Genomic DNA, 23130 nt, shown 5'->3' with positions numbered 1-23130 from the left:
TGTAGAGTACCATTCCATCAACAGCGGGCACGAGGAGATAATCAGACCATCTATAACGTACACCTAACCACACAGCCAGTTTTCTCACGGTGCCATCAAGTCATTTGAGAGGAAGAAAGAAAGAAAACTGCTTGGGAAAATACACAAAATATGAGAAGAGCTTCAAGACCCAAAACTGAAGACACATTCAAGCTCATTATGACTCCTTTGCCAGCCTTCCTTTCCATCATCCATCACGTTTTTCTGTCTTCCATTTCGGAGCTGGTGGGAGACGAGCATGCCGATGCCTAACCTTGTGATAGTAGTCGCTCGATAGTCCATCAGGGGTCACTTCTGCACAAAAACCCACGCATTCAGAGTGGTTAGCTAGCGGGAGGTCTTTGAAAACTTTAGAAAACGTGTCAAAGGCAGTGATCGGTATCAAATTTGAAAATGCAGATTTCAAATTCCGAAATGCTAATATTAAATTTAAAAAAACTTAAGACTGATTTTCAGAATGTTGATATCAAATTTCGCAAAGCTATATTACTGTTAAAATACGAATTTAGTTATTTGGATTTTGATATCAAAAGGGGATAATGGTTAAAGTGCTATAATAATAATAATAATAATAATAAGGATTAGGATAATAATTAGGATCGTGATCGCGAGATGAACTCGCTTCCTACAGACGTGAACTTGTCTGTACCGGCTGTGCCACTGTTTTCTTCGGCATGCTGTTACAGTCTGAGCAGCCGTCATGAAATTCAAACTTTATACATAATTATTGGCCTGCGATTTGGATCTGACCAATCAGTCAAAAGGTGTTTGCAATAGCGAGGCGGGGATTTTTTTTTTCCTTTTTAAAATGTGAGGGCCAACCTGTATGTGTATACGCCCGGCGTATTACGCCGGGATGTACGTCCACTAATGAGGTTGCTGTCGTCCTGTTTTATCCGAGTCGCAAGACTTCGGTGAAAACTGCGTCGTCCGTGCTGCAAGGTGCACCGCCGTCCTTCCTGAACTCACATGCAGCTATGAGACGTCACGCGGGGTCAGGATTGCACCGCTTCCTGCATCGCATCGCATTACATCGCAGCTACAGCTCAGCGTCCAGGGCGCCGCCGCGGACTAAGGATGTTCAGCAAAGTGAAAAGCGCCGTGTCCACTCTGGTGGGAGGAATCCTCCCTAACAGCCACCACCATCACCACCAGCCGCAGGAGGAGCTGCACGGTCCCAGCTCTGGCCGCGACGGACTGCCCCCCCGGTACCCCTACAGCCGGCCCGACTTTCTGGACTTGAGCGCCGAGATGATGCAGTACTCGGCGGACCACACGACCAGAGCCATTGTGACCGCGGCGGAGGAGCGGCGGCTACCGTGGAACGCAGGATATGCTGAGTGAGTCTGTGAATGCTTCAAAATATGTGGGGTCGTATATAATTATGAACTTGTTAAGAAACTGGAAAAATGAGATATAATTATTTCCGAAATCATTGACAGTTGGAAAAATGCATTTGTTAGCTTCTGTGCTGCGTTGTTGATGTTGCCTTCAGTCATATTATGTTTTGCATGAAGAGGACGTATATTTTTTAGTATTCAGTAATCCCACCTGGGGGGAATGTATGAACTCATCAGAATTGATGGATGTGCCATGAGAATGGACATATTTATATGAGAAGTACTTTCCATGCCATAGGATTTAAGTCATTGTTGCAATTTTGAGTATGAGAGATGGCATCTACTTACCAGTATTAAGGATGCAGTGGAAGAGGCTAAGGAGGCATCAGTAATAGTTGAGCCACAGGGTAGAACATGTCATAACCATTACTTCTAACACCTGAAGGTACTTATCAGTAGTAATGGGAATGAAATGGGGGGCAAGAATTAATCAGTAGTAGTAGGGGATGTCAGGGGCATGTACTCTTCAGCAGCAATGGGTGTTATTGCATGTCATATCACTAGTTTTAGGCTCATTACAGATTAATCCTCAAATAATAAGTTGTAGATCAGCCACTAAGAGAGCAAAAGCAATAATAGTATAGGCAGGCAGGTAGTGTGTTGTAGTGGTTAAGGCTTTGGACTTCAAACCCTGAGGTTGTGGTTTGAGATCCTGTTATAGACAGTGTGTGACCATGAGTAAGTCACTTCATGTGCCTGTGCTCCATATTGGGAGGGAAAAAAAGAAATGTAAATGATTGCATCTCAGTTGTTGTAAGTCGCCTTGGTTAAATGCATCAACCAAATAATAAGTAGTGTACAGTTAAGTAAGTAGTGCACCTCAGGGATTATTTGTTCACTATATTATGCATACTTGGGGTTAATGACTGTTTGTGTAGAAGTCAGGAATATTATTAAAGATGAGTAAATCTCAAACAAACTGCCTTAATTTTAATATACAGTAACTCATTTCTTTAAGAGAGACAATTTCATGGCTTTTTAAAAATGCAGATCTATAGGGCAGTTATGTCTGATTTTTTTTTATAATTAGAACAAAGGTAGGTTTAAATAAGTTGAGTGGATCACACTCTGGCATGGACTAAGTTGACAGCCCTATAAGATTTAGTGCCTTGGCCATGTAGGTTTTGCTATTACCAGCATTAGTAGTTGTTTGGCAATCTATCTATCTATCTATCTATCTATCTATCTATCTATCTATCTATCTATCTATCTATCTATCTATCTATCTATCTATCTATCTAAAATACTCCTAAATGTACCATAATAATCAGCAAAGCTGCTATGATCAATAGTATGAACTGAGGAGCAATACTTTTTATACCAGTACGACATGAGAAACCTGTATAGGCTATATAAAATATAACTAAGCACGGGTACACTGTTTTTTAGGATATGATCACAAGCATATACTGTTAGCCTGTCAAGGATGTCCAAATTCATAAAGATATTCTGCTTGTCATGCATAAATGTTTCAAAGCAAAACAGAATCCGTATTCAAACATGAAAATGTAGTAGGAATAAAGATGCAATGCAGTACGTTTGACATATTTCTTACCGTAGTTGTTAAAGAGGGTCCAGTAGCAGAGTGGGTCATTTATTACTGGAGCTTTTTTTCTAGTACTTTAATTTCCTAAGATGTTTGGTGAGGATGGTCGTCATGTTTAAATGTGTGTTTGTGTTTGGCCTTAAGCTGCCTTTCCTGAAATGAAGGGCAGTATGTCACACCTTTCACATCAAGACAGTATGCTGCCACTTTATAGACCAGAGGATACCAAGTACTGGCCCCAGCAAGTCTTCCCTAACTCCAGCTTTATAAAGGTAGCATGTCTTCACCTCTGAGTTGAGTCGAATACCGTATATTACTCTGTCTGTCAGCCTCCTTTGACATCTGATCACTAGTGTCCTGAGGGAACTTTAGATATTTCTGTGTGGGTCGGGCATGCTGTACACTTGCAGGGCTTAACTCATAACAGCCCTGCTCTCTGCAGTGTGCCACCTTTGCAGATCAGACAGGACAATGAGTAGTCTAGCACAGGAGGACCCATCCAATCCCCAACACCGACTCCAATGATCAGCTCTTCTTCACATAATAATATAAATAGATGTGTTCAAGGATCTTATTTTGCCTACGTTATACTAGTTTACATCATTGAGAGATGGAAAAATTACTAGCAGCAACAGGATACCAGAAACCAACCTTGAAGAGGAAGCAGGTCTATCATATAGTACATTGACATGCACACACACTCTAAAGCTATATCAGTGCTGAACCGTCTATCAGAGTCTTTGAAGGAAGCCTACTGTACACAGAAGAGAACCAGTGCCAGAATTTATGATATCCATGTCACTGGGACTGTGAGTCATCAGCACAAACCACTATGCTAAGATAGCTGCCAGTTAAGCCAGTTTTCTTAATAATCAGGGTCACGCAATAATGGTACAAATTGATGTTATTGACATATTTTACATTTGTATAAACAGTATTTTAAGGAAACATGTCCATGATGCTTCTATTGTTGAAACCAGAGCATATTTCTTGCAGGATTGAGAATCTAGCTGGTCTCAGCAAATCTGAACACCACATGCACAAGTGGAAAGTTTTCAGGTTTTGTATATTTACTCGAGTGTGTGTAAGCAGTCTGTCAAATAAATACAGTAGGTGGAAATGGAGGTTTAGGTGAGGAGATCTGCTATTCCTGTTTCAGGTTTTCTGAAATTGTAAGTTTTTTTTTTTTATTAAATATGCAAAGTTGCCAGGTTGCCTAATCAATACAGAGTCCTTCCTCCACATTTTTTTTGACCAATAACAAACAATATACTATAGAATGGGATGCATGCACACATACATATTAAAAAATAATATAAACAAAAACATAAATATAAAAAAAATTGCCTAGTTTTCATTTCCATAAAGGGAAGGCATTATGCCAAGGTTAACAAATTTTACAGAGGTTCTCAGAAGAAAGACTCTTGTCCCAGTGTCTGGAAGGGTCAGCAAACCTCAGTCTGATGGATTATCTGTAAATGGAGGCAACTTAAAATCACTAGCAATCTGCCAATAGCAGGGTATCCCACCAAACTGAGAGAATGCACTGATCAGAGGATAATGGTCTCCAAAAATTCAAGGTAAACATGAAACCTGTCACAAAGAGAATGAGTTAATATGGTCTGCATGAAAGTTTAGGAAGGAAGAGGTCTCTGCTCTCTTAAATAAAAAAAAAAAAAACATAATTGGTTACTAAGGTTTTTAAAACCAGAACGCACATGTGTATTTCTGTCAGCTAGACAATTATAAAGTGCAGTTTTATTTGTTGGATTGCAGTACCTTAATTTGGTGATAACAAACATGAGCATTTCTAGAATTTAAAGCATGAATTGGCTGAAGAACTCAGGCTGTTACTGAACTAATAAATGACTCTGGGTCATCTTTGAGATTGCTATTATTTTTTAGATATTGTGAGGTAGACACTGATCCTTTTGTTTTTGTAAAAGCCTGCATTCTATAATTTTCCCCCAGGGTGCCAATTAAATTTGCACCTTCCTTATACATATTGTATTAGATATATAGTGCTGAAAAAGTATTGCCACTTTTCTGGTTTCCTCTGTTTCTGCCAGTTTTTAGCACTGAATGTTTCCAGGTTTTCAGCAAAAATATAATATTAGATAATAGGTATATGAAAAAATTGTACATTTAATTCCTTATGTCAGACCTTCAATGGCATTATGCAGTACCAGCAGGCACTGTTTGTATAAGTAAGTGTGAATTTCCACATAATAACTAGTTGCACCAACTTTTATATGCAATGGATGTAACCAAATTATTTCTATAATTCAAGTCCAGTCTCACATCACTTTGGAGGAATGTTATCCTACTCTCCTTTCCAGATCTTCTTTAGTTCTGTAACATTGGTAAGTTTTCATGCACAAACTGCTTGTTTAAGAGCCTGCAACATCGTCTTTATTGGGCTTAGGGCAGGACTTTGAATACACCAGTCCAGAACTTCAAATCTGATTCTTTTCAACATTCTGAAGTGGCCATAGTTTGTGTTTTAGATCATCATCATGTGACATGGCCCAACAACTCTTCAGTTTCAAGTCATGGATAGATTACCAGACTCTCTTCTTAAGACCGTTGTGAGATAGAACAGAATTCCTTCTTCTTTCAGTTAGAAAAAGTCCTCCAGGTCCAGAGGCAGCAAAACACTTCCACACCATCACATCTAACTGTTGTTCTGATGCTGTGTTTTTATTTTACACTAGACTTAATAGGACCCAAGTAGTCCATAGTTACATCTGCCCTTAAAACATTTTAGAATCATCTGTGTGCTTCCTGTAAAATAAAAGATAAGAACTTATTCTTCTTGGTTAACAATACTTCCACCTTCCTACTCTTCAGGGAAGACTGTGTTTGTTCAAAAGCCTGCAGTTCTTTAGAAGTCTTTTAGGACCTCCGCATCTGCTCTTGGGATGATTCAGTGTGGTTCTTTGTTTTTCAATAGGCAATTTTGTCTATCACTATGGAGACTCTGAGCCTTAGATATAGCCTTTTAGCCCATTCCAGACTCTTAGATATCAACAGATTTTTGTTATGATCTCTCCAGGAGTTTCTTTTGATCATGGATCATGGAAAACTTTGTGTTGACAAAATGAGTGATGTTTTCCACTCAGTGTCTAAGAAAATGCAATAATAGGGGAATGAATGTAGGATGGTGCAAATACTTTTTCAGACACCCTGAATGCAGTTTTATTAATATGAATAAGATATCTACTTTATGAAGAAAGGATGTTTCACTTAAAATGTAAAATCACTGTATAACGCAAAGTTTATATTTTGAAACCCCCTTAATCTAAATAAAGGTTGCAGGGTGTTGGAGACTATCCTGGTAGAATTTGTCTCAAGACAGGAGCCAGTCCTGAACAGGGTACCAGGCCATTGCAGAGCCCTCCTGCATACATCCACAGTAACATGGGACAGTAGGAGGAAAGGCAAAGTGCCATTGAAAAACCTACACCAACTTGGCAGAATGTGTAAATTCTAATGTAGTGCTGCCTGGCCAGGATATGAATTAAGATGGTAGAGTTATAAGGTAGCAATGCTAAGCATTGTGCCACTGTGTACAAAAACAAACTTGATATATGAAAACAAATATAAACCAGATATAAAAGTTTTATAAACGTTTTAAAATATTAGGTATGTTATTGACATTGCATAGCTCAGTGGTAAGCGCTGCTTTTGAATATCTCCAGAGACCTGGCATTTGAGTCTCTGGATAGTATGGGTCTATGTGGAATTTGCACATCCTGGGCTTTTTTGTGAGTATTCTGTTTTCTGTCCACAACCCAGCTGAACTGGTGTGAGTGAGTGTGCTCACTGATGAGATGGCACTCCGCACAGAGCTGAATCATGCCTTACATCTCACCCAATGTTTCTGGATTTACCATCACCGTAATTTGGGTTAGGCAGGTTCAACAATGAATGAATGAAGGAGATGCTGTAGCAGACTGCAGTGGTTCACTTCCTGTATTTGCATGGACTTTGCATGTTCTTCCTGTGTCTGAGTTTGTTCCCTTTCATTGTGCAAAGACATGCAGTTATATTTAATGACTTGACATAGTGTGTGTGCCCTACAATTACCCGGCCAGTTTTAGCAACCCACATTGAACATGAAAACGAAAGGTTCTGTATAAGTCAAACACAGATGTACAGTACTCAGCATGAGTATTAAATCTACTCATTTTCCCTGTTATGTCAATCAGAACAGTAACACACCATACAGAAGCTGAAAAATTTCCTTGGAAGTTTAAATTGACAGCTTGCTTGTGCTGATATAGTGCCAGACCAGAAATAAAGACGTTGACTATTCAAATGTACTTGGTGAAGTCCCCAGAACTGTCTAGGAAGGCTCTGTATAGAATGTTTAAAGAAGAGCTGACTGCAATATCGCCACTGCTTATATGAGAGATCATTGGTGGGTGCATCAAATTTTGGTTCCTGCCTTGCACCCAATGCTGACACCTTTAGGCTTGGGGCACCCTACAACCCCGAAGTAGACTACATGGTATAATGGGGAACAACATGAAAACTCACCAGTGAGAATTTGGGTGCCAACCTGGCAATTCTGTTTAATAAACAAATAAGCAAATAAAAAGAAGAGCATAATGCAAAAGACAGCTATAGTAGTGCAACACAAGGATTTCCAGTCAGGAATGTAGAGGTGGTTTAAGGAGGGATCATGCAAGAGCTCTGTCCATGCCAAGATTGGGTTCCATAATGAGATGCCTCCTTCCAGAGATGTCCAGGAGGGGTAGGGCATGCTCTGGGCACCGTGGGCGGGGTTATGTGCCCTCATTTGCCATTTCTCAGAGTTGTGGGTGGAAGAGAAGAAACCATTAGTGACAATGCCTCCTGTTATCCCAGAATGGTACCAGTAGAGCCAAGAAGGTGACTCCCAGGTGCAAATGCTTGATAGGGAGTTCAGTTATGGATGGATTTACAGAAAGTTCAGTATGTGCAAATGGAAAAAACAAATGGATTCCATCCTGAAAAAAAAAAGCAAATCTAAAACTGCGTTTACACTTTTGTGTATCTTCAGGTTATTCTCAAGCCTATTACCTAAAAAGTTATATTTTTAAATGTATTTATTTATAATTGTTTTGAATATCTTCACCTATTTGTACATTTATGTAGGTATCTTAAATTTCAAGACAAAACATTAAAATCTCTGAAAGAACAAGCATAAACTGTAGCTTAAATGTAACCTGATTTAGTGTCGCAGAGATTGCATCTCACATCTCATCTATAAAAATCTCTCTCTGCTGTTGTGATAACTGAGATTATAAAATTAAGAGAACAAAGTTAATGTCTGGTGGTAAAAGTGCCTAAATGAGGCATCTTCATCACGAGTGTTTGAATCAACAAGATTGCAAATGAACCTCAAAGAGAGAGTGTTGCCAAGCTTCAAGATGTCTTGTGGTTTCAAGACACAATTTTTCTCACCAGGCCATGTTTCCGGAGTGTTTGTCATTGCAGCCAGGAACAGGAAGCAGTTCAGATGCAGCCATGTGTGAGCTGGCCACCGCAGTATTAATGTAGGCATCCTCCCCCACTCTCGGTGTCTTGTTATAATTCCATTAGCAATACCCAAGATCCTGAACATAATGGTGTCTGCTTATACTATGTAAAAAGTAAAGGCTTTCAATCATGAAGATGGGGTAGGAGAAACAACAGAACACTATAGTAGTAAACAACTGTCTTCAGAGCTTAAGCCTTGGCAGGATTTTAGAGAGAAGTCAAAGAAAATGACACCTTTTATTGGCTAAATAAAAGATTACAATATGCAAGCTTTTGAAGCAACTCCGGCCCTTCGTCTTGTCTGAAGACCTTGGGTATTGAGTCTAGGCAAGATACGCCATTATATGTTTAACATTTTCTTGATTTACTGTCCTCATTCTCTTGCAGTCTAACTACGTTTTATTCCATGTCCTTTGCACCTCTCTGCCTGGCTTCTGTCAGTTACTGTTGCTCTGCCCCATTGTGCATGTCTTTTTCTCTCTCTCTTTATCTCATATTTGTCATCGCTACCTCTCATACAATGTCTTTTTTTTCTGAAGCAGAATTCTTGTTACTTTGATATACACCTTTCAGTGGTACCTTCTGTAGAAGTTGCTGTATAAAATAAAGGTGTGGCCAGTGTTGGGGATAATGTATTTAAAGTGATGTGCATTATGTAGTCGGTCATATTACACAATGTTTACTTTATTGAAGTAAAAATACTTGGGTTACTTATAAAAAAACACAGATATGCATTACTACTTTACAGTGGAAGTTTATTCCTGCTACACCAAACTGTGTCATTTCAGAGAAATATTGCTCTTTTTTCCAAAGATTACTAGCTGTTACTTTGGCCGTCTGGTAACAGCTAATGAGTAAGGGGTTAAGCACATGTGCAATTAAGCGAAATGAACAAAACAAAAGATGCGACTGTACATCTCAGCACATTCAGGATTAAATGTAAATTTAATCAGCCAGTTTAAGGTCACAGTAGCCATAAGGCAAGGACAATCATTGCGCCTGTCCTTTGCAGGGCTCAATCGCACACCCAAGCAGAAATGAGTTTGCTGTGTGCAGTGCTGTAACAGAAGCTTAAAAATAAAATGCCAGTTCAGTTTACATCCATCTATTTGTTATCAATATGTAGAAACGGATCAGGTGGTCAATGGCTAGTGTTCATATTGCATGTAATGAATTATTATTATTATTATATCTTCAGTGGCTTGTGTCATGAATGGGGAAAAAAGGGATGGATATTATTTAATTCACAGCACATGAAGGACTAAATATATTTATGAAACACAAGAATAATCAAATTTGGCTGTATTTTCTGGTAGGGATGCTTCTGATCAGGTTTTTTTTTAGGCTGATACTGATCAACGATGTCATGTTATCGGATCAGCTGATTCTGATTTTTCTTTATCTCTTTAAAAAAAACTCTTACACTAAGCACCTGCATAACAATATGTGGAGAATCTTTATGTTCTACAGTGCAGCCAAAAGTTATTTGTACACTATGAAAAATGGTTAAAAATGGAAATTAAATTGAGGATTTTAAAGAACAAGCTTTAAAAATTGTCTAAAATGTTACAATTACTTGTGTGTTATTTAAAGAAACAAGAAAAACCTTTATTCAAAACATGTTCTGGAAGTGTTTTCAAACTGTGTAAGTTATTTATTATTGGTAGACCGTCCTTTGACAGCAATAACAGCATGCAGCCTCCTGGGCATGCTTTCAACAAGTGTGTTGCAAATGGCTGGGTTAAGGGTCTCACATGTGCACTGGAGCAACTCTTTCAAATTCTGTTTGTTGGCTGGTGGGTCTGCTGGGCATTTCTCTTTCATTTCGTCCTAGAGGTGCTCAATAGAATTGAGATCCAGAATTTGTGGAAGCCACTCAAGCACTTTTACCTTTTTTTTGACGAGGAAGGCTTTCACACACTTTGCAGAGTGCTTGGGGTTGTTATCTTGTTGGAAAATGTAGCAATGCCCAAAGCAAATGGGCAGCAAATGGGAATTCATGATGACTTCAATAAAATGGAAATTGCTGATGCTGGAGGCTGTCATGCAACCACAAACCAACATGATCCCATCTCCATGCTTAACGGTTAGATTTAGGCACTGGGGGTTATACTCTTCCTTCGCATTGTGCCACACTCTCTGACAACCATCTGATTCAAACATGTTGAATTTGGATTTATCAGACCATAATATTGATTTCCAGAGCAGTTGGGCTTGTTAACATGTTCCTTGTTAAATTTAAGATGTTTCAGTTTGTTCTTTTTTCTTATTGGCTTCTTATGAGGAACGCTTCTGTGCAGCCCACATTTGTTCAGCCTGTACTTTATTGTTTGTGTGCAAACTTGAATTCCAGTAGCCTACTTGACTTACTTTGAAATCTGTGGAGCAGACAACTTTCGGTTTTTCATGGCAAGCTCTTTGATATACTGGTCTGTCCTTGAACTGGTCGTTCTTTTCCTCCCTCTTCCCTCCAGATTAATGATTTCACCAGACTTCTTGAATTTCTGAATGATGAAGTACATGGAAGTATGCCTCATATCAAGTCTGGTGGCAATTATTTAAATAGAAAGACTCTGATTGTGTAATTTTATGACTCATTCCCTCAATGCATTTGGTATTTCAGCTGTTTTAGTCATATTGGGAAACTCAACTAACCCTACAAATGCTTGTGTGGACAATGACCACCAAGGCTACTTGTAGATACTGAGAGCACCAAATTACCTGCCTATTTGAAACACCTGCTGTTATGTGTTCTGTTAAATCATCTCAACCATTCAAACTCCCCCCATTGTGATGTATTTGTTTAAATCTACGAATGGCCAGGTGTACAAGTAATTATTTGAGGACAATAATTTAAATAGTTTGAAAACACTTCCAGAATATGTTTTGAATAATTTTTTTCTTGTTTCTTTACATAACACAAAAGTAACTGAAACATTTTAGACAGTTTTTAAAGTATGTTCTGCAATATCCTCAATTTCTTTTCCATTTTTGACCATTTTTTCACAGTGTACAAATAATTTTTGACTGCACTGTATATCAGTGGTTCTTTATTTTTTCTTGTGACCCAATCTTGCCTGGTATTGGTGTTTGCTTTAAATGCCATGACCATTAGGCCTCACTTACTGGAATGCATAATGTTTTGTATTTGCAATTCTGCAGGAGAGGTGATTCAAATGAGTTCCTTGAAGTCACACAGGGAAGTGGTCATGTGGTTAGCTGTTCAGAGCCCCCCACCCTTAGTCCTAGTTACAGGACAAAAGTGAAAATTAGTATTAAAGACTCCTTTTCATTAATTTCTCGCTGACTAGTGTCTGCATGTCCTTGGTAGATATAAAATGTCGCTGTAGTGTAGGTTTATTTTTTTCCCTTGACAGTTGGACAGCCAAGGCGATACTGTGAATTTCAAATGTGCTTAGTAGGCATGCACTTTCAGAAAAAAATGTTTTCAAATGACTTGCTTCTTCATTGCTTCTATGGAATTAAGAGATTAAATATAAGATACATGTATGTATGTGCACAGCAAATGATCAGCTTCCTAAAGGTCAATTTAGTTAAAAAAATAAAGAAGGAAAAACATCAGTTTTAAATTAGCTTGTTTGGTGGAAAAATTAATATCTGCTTTATGTATCTAAATTTGCAGCAATATATTCATAGGGCTATGGAGAGGCTCAAGCCTATTCATTGCAATTCAGTAAAATGAATATTTGTACAGTGTTCCTCACTGAGTAAAGGCACTGAGTAGTGCTGGGCAGTATGACCAAAATTCTATATCACGGTATTTTTCAAAATTATACCGGTTTCACGGTATTGGACGGTATTTTTTTCCCCATGCATGAGTGGATGTTAACCACATTTCCTTCAATTACTGGCTAAGAATAACCTATTCCACTGTCATGAGAATTGCACATTGTACAAAAATATTTTAATGTGCACACAAGTATTAATACAGGTTTGCATGGCCCCATAAAGTGATAGTTTTCAAGGGGGTGGCACTAATGAAGAGAAGGAATCACATTGCATGACAGATGCAGTCAAAATATAGAGCCTTTTTATTGAACAAAGTTTGCAAACAACTTAAACTAAAATTTTGACAACATATTTTCAACCATCCAAAGAGGCATTTAGACTTAATAAAATATCCAGAGGTGCTTGTCAAAAGTTGTATTGCACTGAACATGTCTTAGAAAAGGAATAAATAGTAAATGTTTTTTGTAAACCAACTACAATTTGTTAATGTTAACAATCTCTGTCCACTAACAAGTTTACCATCATTAAACTGCATAATATTTAAACTAATAAATAATAACAATAAAATAAATAATAGTGCAACTTCCAGTAATAATACTATTACTTCCAAGACTTCAAGCCCAGGTGCATTACACAGTATTCACCAAATAAAAATAAAAAAAAATAAAACAAGTGCAACTTGGTGATGACATCTTTACCAACTGAACCATCATTAAGGCAAACTGCATTAATATGGACCTTGCTTCAAGCTAAGCTATATACATAAATAATAAAACTGCAACTTGCATTTATAATGCTATTTGTGGTATAGCACAATGGAATTGTATTAGGGCCACGGTGAAGAAAAAAACATATGGACACAGTGAAATAAAAAAAAACTATGTCAAGATTAACGTTGACATTTCCACTTTATTCTCGTAGTTTATTTTGTCATTAAAGTAGAATGTCGTAAATGCAGTAAACTTCATCCTAAAACCAATGTTTAATTCACTATATCTTCTCAAATCCCGTCATACGTTATGTAGCATATTAAATGCTTTGTGTTAAGTGTTCCCCGACCCAGTTGTTAATCGCTACGCTCTTCTTAAACTAAGAGGCAGTGATCGCCGCACAGAATACATTCACTTGATGATATTCCTGCTTTCTGAAAATGTAGAATGCTAAGATCATTTTTCATGATGAAATGCATTAAAGCAGGTATTAAACATGCACGGTAGTGTGGCGGTAGTGCTGCTCCCTCGCAGTAAGGGGTCCAGGTGTACATTCAGTGTACAGAACTTTATGGCAGGTGTGACGAGGTTCCAAAAAAACTGGATGTATGAATGGGTATCGCACAGGTTTAACTTAAATATTGTGTAAATGTTGGGTTCATGATCTGGTGGTCGAAGACACAAACACAGAATTCAATGGATGTTCATCTGAGCGGGCTTTCTTTATTGCATACGTGCTGTCCATTTCTGATGTATTAAGCCCCCAGTTCCTATCCTTCCTTTTTCTTTCTCCACATAACCAATCGCCACATGATAAACGTCCTTGTGAAATTAAAATTGTGTTCAGAACTTTCAAAAAAAATCTTCATTATACATGTTTAATTATGCCGTCCATTCAAGGTTGTGCCCATCCCAGCAAGCATTGTGTGTAAGGCTGAAGGAAATCCTGAACGTGGCGCCAGCACATCACAGGGTGAATACGAGCAATGCATACACTGGCAGGGTTAATATAGCATAACAAAACCCTACATCCTAGATGACTTTGAAAGGAAACTGAAGCACAAGTAAACCCACCAGAAAAACATGCAAACTCAAAGCAGGGAACACCCGGGACCCCATTGCTGCAAGGCAGCAGTGCAACCTCCATGCCACCGTGCCCCCACATGATTAGTACATGCTTTAATGCATTTCATCATGAAAATTATATCAGGTATTTATCTTAGCATTCTAAATGTTCAGTAAGCAGGAATATCATGAAATTAATGTATTCTGTGTGCTGCCAGCACCTCCTCTTAGTGCTAGAGGAAGTCAGTTTAAGAAGCAGTAGCGATTAACGTGGCTGGGAACACAACACAAAGTATTTAATGTGCTACATAACTTATGACAGGGTTTGAGAAAATCTAGTAAATTAAATATTCATTTTAAGATGAAGTTTAGTTTACGATGTTCTACTTTAATAACAAATTACGAGAATAAAGTCAACATGTCAACTTTAATCTCGACAAACAGCGAGAACAAAGTAGAAATGACGACTTTATTCTCGTCATAAATGTCGAGATTAAAGTGGAAATGTCGAGAATAAAGTCAACATGTCGTCACACTATTACACAGTACCCAGGTACATTACACAGTGTTGAAAAAAATACAACTTGGCTTGCAGTATTATCCAGTAGTATAGAAACAGTATTCACACATTTGAACATAATGGTCCACATCCGACCTTTTAAATTCAAAGTATCTCCAGACAACAGACATGACTCCTTTTTCCAACAAAAGTTCTTTTGTGTTTGTTCAACTTTATCGTCTGCTACAGCTTCAGTTTCGGAATGTTCTCTTTCCATTTTCACCGCGCAATACCTCCACTAACGCATGTACTCAGTTGTATGCTTGTTTAGCGGTGTAGCAGTGAAAAAGAGCCCCCGCACAACAACTCTGTGGCATGTGTTTAGCGGTGTAGCAGTGAAAAATGTCCCCCTTAAACAGTTTCCTACTGTGCCATGTTCCGAACGTTGTTTAGGCAATTTAAACCGGTGTTGCGGTATAAGAAAAATCCATATCATAACAAAAATAAAAAACGGTTTTCGGTATGAACCGGTATACCGCCCAGCACTAGCGCTGAGCATCTGTACAGGTAAAATACAAATTATAAATTTAACAAAAACCATAATGTACACATAATAGAGATAAGTTAAACATACACTAATACAAAGCAATTTCACACCAAGTAACATAAATTAATCCTAACACAAAGGTGAACAAATTATAAATTCTTATGGTAGTCTGCTAGGCTACAAACTTTCCAAACATGGTAGTCTAGGGGTCTTTGTCGTGTAGCCCAAATTTATCTCTAGGCTTATCTATATAGTAAATAGATAATTTTAAAGGGTAATGGCATTTTGATGCATGGTCCATTGTTCAATGTATTCAAAAATATTCTATTGAAAATTAAGCGCATACTGCATTAGTACTGTATTCTCAAATTTTGTTTTCAGACCTCATTTTGATCATATAAATTAACTTCTCTTTCAAACACATCATCACGTTGACCTTCACAGTTATTCTGAGGTGCAGTATGCTGTATACAGTGTCAGCTTATTTGGTCGAGGACAGACATTGACGTATGTGTATATATATCTGCATTAAAATCCATCAGACTTGGATAATCACAGTGAAATTTCATAAGGTTCCCCTTATCTTCCTATGTGAATCGGGTCCTTGTGTTAGCAAAAATGAGGTTTTAGGCCTGAAATAGCAGGTTCAAACTCAGTAGTATTTCCTCTAATAGCGAGGATCATTTTCTCAATGTCCAGTGTAGCAGAGGGGGTAGCATTGTTTTTTGTCAGGAGCCCAGAATAAATATCTTTCCAGGGTGAGCATCCCTAACTTCATCAGGCAAGATAAGTCTGTGATGGCAGTATAGCCCTCAGATTTCCAAAGGCTAAACACTTGAAAATTTGGGACAGAAGCATTGTTGAACCATTCAGACTGTATGCAAATCCACATTTGGGATCAGTAAGTTGCTGAATATTTACAGTAGGTCATATTTTCAGTTCTAGTAATCTCTGTCATTTTGAAAGAGTTATATGCTGTACAATTCATTAAATGACTCAGCACTGCGTAGCATTTCATAGATCCTGCAGGTTTACTTGGTAGTAAACAGTAAAATGTAATTGTGTTTTCTACATTTTTCAATCCCCAAATTATTTTTGCTTGATAGCATAGGGTTATGAATACTTTTCTGCATAAATCACGTGTTCTCTGATTTGGTTGTGATGCTGCTCCCTCCCTGTGGATATGCCAGGATTGTGGAATACCCTCCATGTTTAACCAACGAAAAATTTTCTTCCAGCTCATTTGAAAAATTATTTTCCATTTATTTTTGAGATAATGCCTTTTGTAATTACAATTTATTACACTTGGAACTAGTGCTTAAAAGGTTCTCTAGTCTGTCTGGTCTTCTCCTCTCTCCTTTTTTCCCCTTTCTTAATAAAATATGTTTAATTTTTACCTTACTTACATCATGGTAAACAACACTAAGATAAGACTAACTTTTGGGATTCCAACCCTTTCTGCAGGCTGCACCAGCTGTTTTAAAACTAACTCTATTGTTTCTTGCTTGATAAGGATCTTAATAATTTCCTAAATACTTTATCTCATAGTCTTGCGGGCTTTGCAAGTCTATACTTTGGTTGTTTTGAGTTAAAAACTGGTAGTCCTGCATGTCCATCCTTGCTAACAATAGCTGTTTATTAACACTATCATTGAAATATGGACAGTTAACAATAGGAAAACAAAAGGTCCAGTCAACAACATTCCTGGAGTGATAAAATGTGAGGGGGTATACAGTCAGTTATAACAAAAAAAAAAGTCACCAGTCAGAGACCTGGAAACCTGGTGCCCCAGTAAACACAAATTATTGTCAATATTCTAATAATCCAATTGTCCATCAATCACTCAGAATATGGAACAAATGCAGGAAGCACTTTAAGACAGAATCTTTTATCTACATGATAATCACCTTTTTCTATCCTCTCAAACCTACACGGTATTGGTTTGGGCTTAAAACACTTAGAGAATTGTATATAGATAATGTCTTTGCATCTTATGAACAATTATGCTTTAAATTTAACCTCCCATCAACACAATTTTTCCACTACTTTTTAAATCAGAAACTTTGCTAAAAGGCACCTGCCTAATTCTATTCCAGAAGAAATATTGAGTCTTGAAGACTCAGACAGCATCTCAATAATGTATAAAAAAATTCAGTCCCTTCCTTTCAACAATCCCAGGGTATAGTGGGGAAAGGATCTCTCACTTATTATCTCAGAGAAGGAGTGGGCTTCCATGCATAGAATACACTCTAGTTCCATATGCACAAAGCAGTCAATCATTCAACTCAAAATCTTTTATCAAGCACATTTATCTTGGGTAAAAATGTCCAAAATGTTTTCAGAGCAAGATTCAACCTGTGAACGTTACACAGGTCGAGCTCCAGCCTCACAGAGCCACATGTTTTGGGTGTGCACCAAAATTAACATCATTCTGGTCAAAAGTCTTTGAATGTCTATCAGACAGCCTTGGTCTTACAATCACTCCTAACCCATTAGCAGCTGTATTTGGTGGTCTCCCAGATGGGCTTAAACTGGAGAAGGGCAAAGTGATTGTAATTGCTTTTACCTCACTATTAGCACATAGACTTATCTTGCTGAACCGGAAGAAACCTTAGCCCACCTGTTATAAATCAGTGGGCTACTGATGTTCTATACTATTTGAAAATGGAAAAAATTAAATTCTCTCTTTTAGGATTTGTTCAAAACTTTTTTAAAATATGGCAAGACACAATTAATAATCTTTTAGATTAAGCTTTTCTTTTGGGGGAAACAGTATTCTCCCTTCTTTGTTGTGTGTGGCTGCTTCTTTTTCAGATTCCAAAAATCGAGCAGCTACTGAGTTGGTAAGGTAGGCTCCAGCATGAGTCAAATGCATAAGAGGAAATTTCTCACTCCAATAAAGTTTGTTTTAAAAAGGTTTAGTGAAAAGTTAAAAAGAAACAAATCATGAAAATTCAGAAAAAAGTTATTAAACATGCAGAATAAAAGGCAAAAAGGAAAATGTTTCTTCTACAAGCTTAGCTTTGTCTTGTTAAACTTCGGTTACTTTCTGTACTTAAAGGTTGTGTTATTTCTCTATGACAAACTTATATAGGCTCCACTTAATACACTCAGTACATTCTGTAAGTACATATGGTTTGAAAGTGTTTGCCTTCCATTCCTTACCAACTGCAAGGCAGAACATAAACTAGGACCAATCTGTAGTCAGAGGAACAAGATCCATTTCAATTTAGCTTGTGGGGTATATAACAGAATCTCCCATAGACTATGCATTAATATGTACAGACATTTTAACATAACTAAGAAAATATTTCTATCAATTTAACATAGCCTAAATAACCAACAAATGGCTTTTACAGTTGTGTTTTTTAAGGAATTGCTCTTGTTGTTGGCTATTCTCTCTTTCTCTCAGGCAGGGGGTTGATTTTAGGTTTGATAACTCTGACTTGATTGTATGTAATGTTATATTCTTTGTTGTTAAAGTAAGTCTTGATTGTATGGACTGTTAACTTCTTTAAATAAAAAATCTACGTGCAGAAAAAAAAGAGTCCTGGAGACCTAGGCCAGTTGGCTGTCTACCCAATCCTGGACATTCTACAATATTGAAAAAGATCGTGCTGGGCAGCCAAATAATATGATAAATTCCTTTCATGCTAAGATTTCAAAGTTCTCAAGTATTTCTGGTGTCTTTCCTGTCTTGTCTTAGCAGGATTGAGTACAAGGTGGAGGTCAGCCCTATGCAAGTCACTCCACCCCAGTAACAGTGTAAGTTAATACCTGATTTGCACATCTTTGATATGCTGGAGGAAAGCTGTAATACTAGGAGAAAAACCCACATGGACATCTGGAGAATAAACAAACTCCACACAGATAGTGCAGCACTAATCATTGTGCAGTCCAGGTAATTTACATATTACTTACAGTATATGCTATTAATTCTTCATCCACACTCTCAGTACAAATACATAAAAGAGAGTAGTCTGAATAATTAGTGGGTATAACCTACAGTTTAGATACTGATAATTAAATTGCTTGTAATAAAAATCAAAAAGCATGAGTACTGTGCCTGAGAACCCCAGCCGGAAAGTCCAAGCCAATCTGTGACCTAGTGATCTGAATGGAGGGCTAGCTGAAATCTCATTAGGACTTGACTTTTTGGATATCTTTTACCACCACCTCATTTAGCTGTAAGTGTAGAGTAGAAGTACTCTGAGCCCATCTTCAGAGAAGTGTAATATGTAAGAATAACTTGACTTTTAACTGAATAAAAAGAGATTGAGGGGCACATAGGTGGTCCACACCTCTTAACAAACAGGTCAGTTAATTTCAGAGTAGTTATAATGCTCTGGGTGCCTTTAGCTTTGGGCCTCTTCTGAATCCAGGAGATCAGTAGTCATGAACTGAGGTGGACTAGGACAATGAGGACATTGACAGTGCATAGTGTAAAGTGCTTTTTATTACATCAAATAGCATCCAAAACTGCAGTGCAGTTCAATTAATTCTTCAATAACTAACCCATAAAATAGTGAGGTGTGGAAGATAAAACCAATACATAGATCTGAGTAAATAATGTAAAAAACAGGTAGAAAACCACAATCAAGTCCAACTTCTTTCAGTATGTAACTCCATTCTCTCTTCTGACTAAGTCAGATCATTTTTATACCCTGTGAGTGTGGGTGTGCCAAACTATCCGTAGAACCTCAGTGAGGAGAGGCTGTGCCAACTGCACTCGTTCAGATACCAAGCAATTCGCCAATTTTTCCATTAAGTTTTCCACGTCTGCTCGGCTTTCCTCCCACACTCCTATGTTCACAAGGTCTGAGGTGCACTGTTTTATTCAAAATACCAGCACCTGCTCAGCTACACCATGGACCACAGACATGCTCCACTACAGTAGTATTTTTTTAATCTAATTGCAGTGATATTCTTGTGTGGAAGGTGTTGTCAGAAGGTATTTTTGCAGAAGTTGATGGAGGGAACTCTAGTTGCATCAACCGGAAAGCTTTTCTGACATGAAAAGTAAGCAAGTGGTTGTTACCACATCATTTCTTTTGCTCCTCACACATTATCAGAAGATCAGAATGTTGGATTTGGTTAGTAGAGTTGAGAAATTCAGTCTTGCAATGTGCACATTGACTTAGTTTTCGTCTCTGAGTATACACTGCTGGAGCTCTGGAGCATTGATATTACCTGTAGCTAAAGCCACCATTTGATTTGAAACCTGTGTTTCTCAGTTAGGGTTGCATAAAAGTAACATCTGACATACATAAAGTTCATTTCATCAGTCTCCACAAGACACTCTGCAATTTCAGTGTGAAACATCTCACTTCACTTTGATCTGCTTTTGTTTGTGATGGTTGCAGTTTGTGAATTAGCATTATTATAATGTAAAAAAAATACAAACCATTATATGAGTCATTATCTATTTTCACACATAAAACCATCCCAGAGGTTTGATAAGAGTCAAACATTTCAGGAGGAAGTGTTAATTTTTTTCAGGCCTATGGTCTTCACCACCATCTAACCTGTGATTATCATGTGTGATCATGTTGCATACACCTGTGATTTTTTTAATGTAAAATAAACACCACCTGTCAGGTCCACATTTGTTTTATGTGTGCTTTTATGCTGACTAATATGTTTTTAGTTGTACCAGAAAATGTCATTGAGAGAGAAAAAAAATCTCTTAATGAGAAACTATATCCCCTTTTTACATGTGACCTTGTAAATTTCTGAGTTAACAAAGACTTACAGATGTGGACAAATATGTTGGTACCCTCTACAAAAAAAAGAAGAACCCACAACCCACAGTACTGTATATACAGTACATCCGGAAAGTATTCACAGTGCATCACTTTTTCCACATTTTGTTATGTTATAGCCTTATTCCAAAATGGATTAAATTAATTTTCTTCCTCAGAATTCTACACACAACACCCCATAACGACAACGTGAAAAAAGTTTACTTGAGATTTTTGCAAATTTATTAAAAATAAAAAAACTGAGAAGTCACATGTACATAAGTACTCACAGATAAGTTCTCCCACATATAAGTCGGGACATGATTTTACTGTGTAATTTCTGATATTTTATAATGTCAGTCATATAAGTCGAATGCGGAAAACTCACGCTATTGGTCCAAGAGATTATGATATGCTAACATCCACCTGAGACAGTAACAACAGAGCACACTGCCTTTTTTTTCTATGTGGGTGCGGCAATGTGCTGTATCAGAGCATGCTCCTAACCTCTCTCTCTCTCTCTCTCTCTCTCTCTCTCTCTCTCTGTTGTGCCTATGTGACCATACGGTAATATTTGACGTTTGCACTTTTTTGTGTTTTTTGTATCTCACACCCTCATACACCTTTTTCATAAGAACATCCCTTATCTACGATGGAGCATTCATTCAATCAGGAGAAAATATGAAGCTGATTTTAAATTAAACGTCATTGTAATAGAGAAAGATATTGGTAACTGCGCTGCTGCAACAAAATTTGATGTGTCTGAGAAACTGATGCGAGATCGGAGGAGGCAAGATGATGTAAAAAAAAAAAAAAAAAATTGTCACATTTTTGAACAGGCGTATAAGTCGGGGTCTGATTTTATGATCGATTTTTCGGGTTTCAAGTCCCCGAATTACGTGAGTATATACGGTAATTGGTCCATCCATCTATTATCCAACCTGCTACATCCTAACTACAGGGTCATGGGGGTCTGCTGGAGCCAATCCCAGCCAACACAGGGTGCAAGGCAGGAAACAAACCCCGGGCAGGGCGCCAGCCCACCGCAGGGTACACACACACACACACACACACACACACACATACATACACACACCAAGCACACACTAGGGACAATTTAGAATCGCCAATGCACCTAACCTGCATGTCTTTGGACTGTGGGAGGAAACCCACACACACATGGGGAGAGCATGCAGACTCCACGCAGGGAGGACCTGGGAAGCGAACCCAGGACTCCTAACTGCAAGGCAGCAGCGCTACCACTGCACCACCGTGCCGCCCATCATTGTTTATTCCATATTAAAAAAAAAAAAAAAAATCAGACTTTTCTTTGGAGTTTTGATTCAACAGAATATATCAGATAATAAGATAAATGAAAATTGCATGGACAGAAATGATAGGACTCTTAACTTAATATTTTGTTGCACAACAAACATTGTTTCATTGATTACTGCAGCTCTCAATGAAACACCTGCACTTGTCAACAGGTAGTTTGGTCCACTCTGCCTCAGCAAACCACTTGTCTGGTTTGAAGGGGTCATCTTTAGACTGCATGTTTCAGTTCTTTCTATAGATGTTTGCTGGGATTCAAATCTGTGCTCATAGAAGGCCACTTCAGAATAGTCTGATGTGTTTTTCTTAGCCATTCCTGGGTGCTTTTAACTGTGTGTTTTAGGTCATTATCCTTTTGGAGGATCCATGAACTGCAAAGACCGCTTTCTGACACTGGGTTATACATTTTTTCTGCAGAATGTCTTGATAGACATGAGATTTCATTTTCCCCACATAAACATAAGGCACTCTGTGCCAAATGCAGCAAAGCAACCGCAAAGCATAACCGAGCCTCAACCATGTTTCACAGTAGGTATTGTGTTCTTTTCTTTGAAAGCTTCATTTTTTCATCTGTGGACATAGAGCTTATGTAATTTGCCAGAAAGCTCCAGTTATGTCTCATTTGTCCAAAGGACATTCTCCCAGAAGCATTGTGGCTTGTCAATATGCATTTTAACAAATTCCAGTCTGGCTTTTTTAAGTTTTTCTTTCAGCAGTGGAGTCCTACTGGGTCTTCTTCTATTGAGCCACTGTCACTCAAAAAGTGATGGATGGTATGATCAGACGTTGATGGACCTTGACCCTTGACCTTGGAGTTCAGCTTATATCTCTTTAGAGGTTGTCCTTGGCTTTTTATCTACCATTGTCACTATCCTTCTGCCCATTCTGGGGTCGATTTTCCTCTTGTGGCTGTGTATAGGGAGGTTGGCTATAGTCCCATGGACCTTAAACTTTTTAATAATATTTGCAGCTGTT

At 38.0% G+C, this 23130-nt stretch overlaps 1 protein-coding gene across 2 annotated transcripts in view; it reads left to right on the top strand.

Moving 5' to 3' along the window:
* The first annotated feature begins 880 nt into the window (after positions 1 to 880).
* ppm1j (protein phosphatase, Mg2+/Mn2+ dependent, 1J) overlaps positions 881 to 23130 on the top strand; it is a 118725-nt gene continuing 96475 nt past the window's right edge. The window contains exon 1 of one of the 2 annotated variants that reach the window (XM_051925647.1): positions 881 to 1379. In XM_051925647.1, coding sequence (XP_051781607.1) covers positions 1117 to 1379 — 263 coding nt within the window. In that variant the 5' untranslated portion in view covers positions 881 to 1116. The remainder of the gene's footprint in view (positions 1380 to 23130) is intronic. The other variant, XM_028798087.2, reaches the window with a different exon arrangement.

This window comes from Erpetoichthys calabaricus, chromosome 3 (genome assembly GCF_900747795.2).
Source record: "Erpetoichthys calabaricus chromosome 3, fErpCal1.3, whole genome shotgun sequence".
Lineage (NCBI taxonomy): Eukaryota > Metazoa > Chordata > Cladistia > Polypteriformes > Polypteridae > Erpetoichthys > Erpetoichthys calabaricus.
The sequence above is the reverse complement of the archived record's forward strand: the minus strand, read 5'-3'. Positions and strand labels throughout refer to the sequence as shown.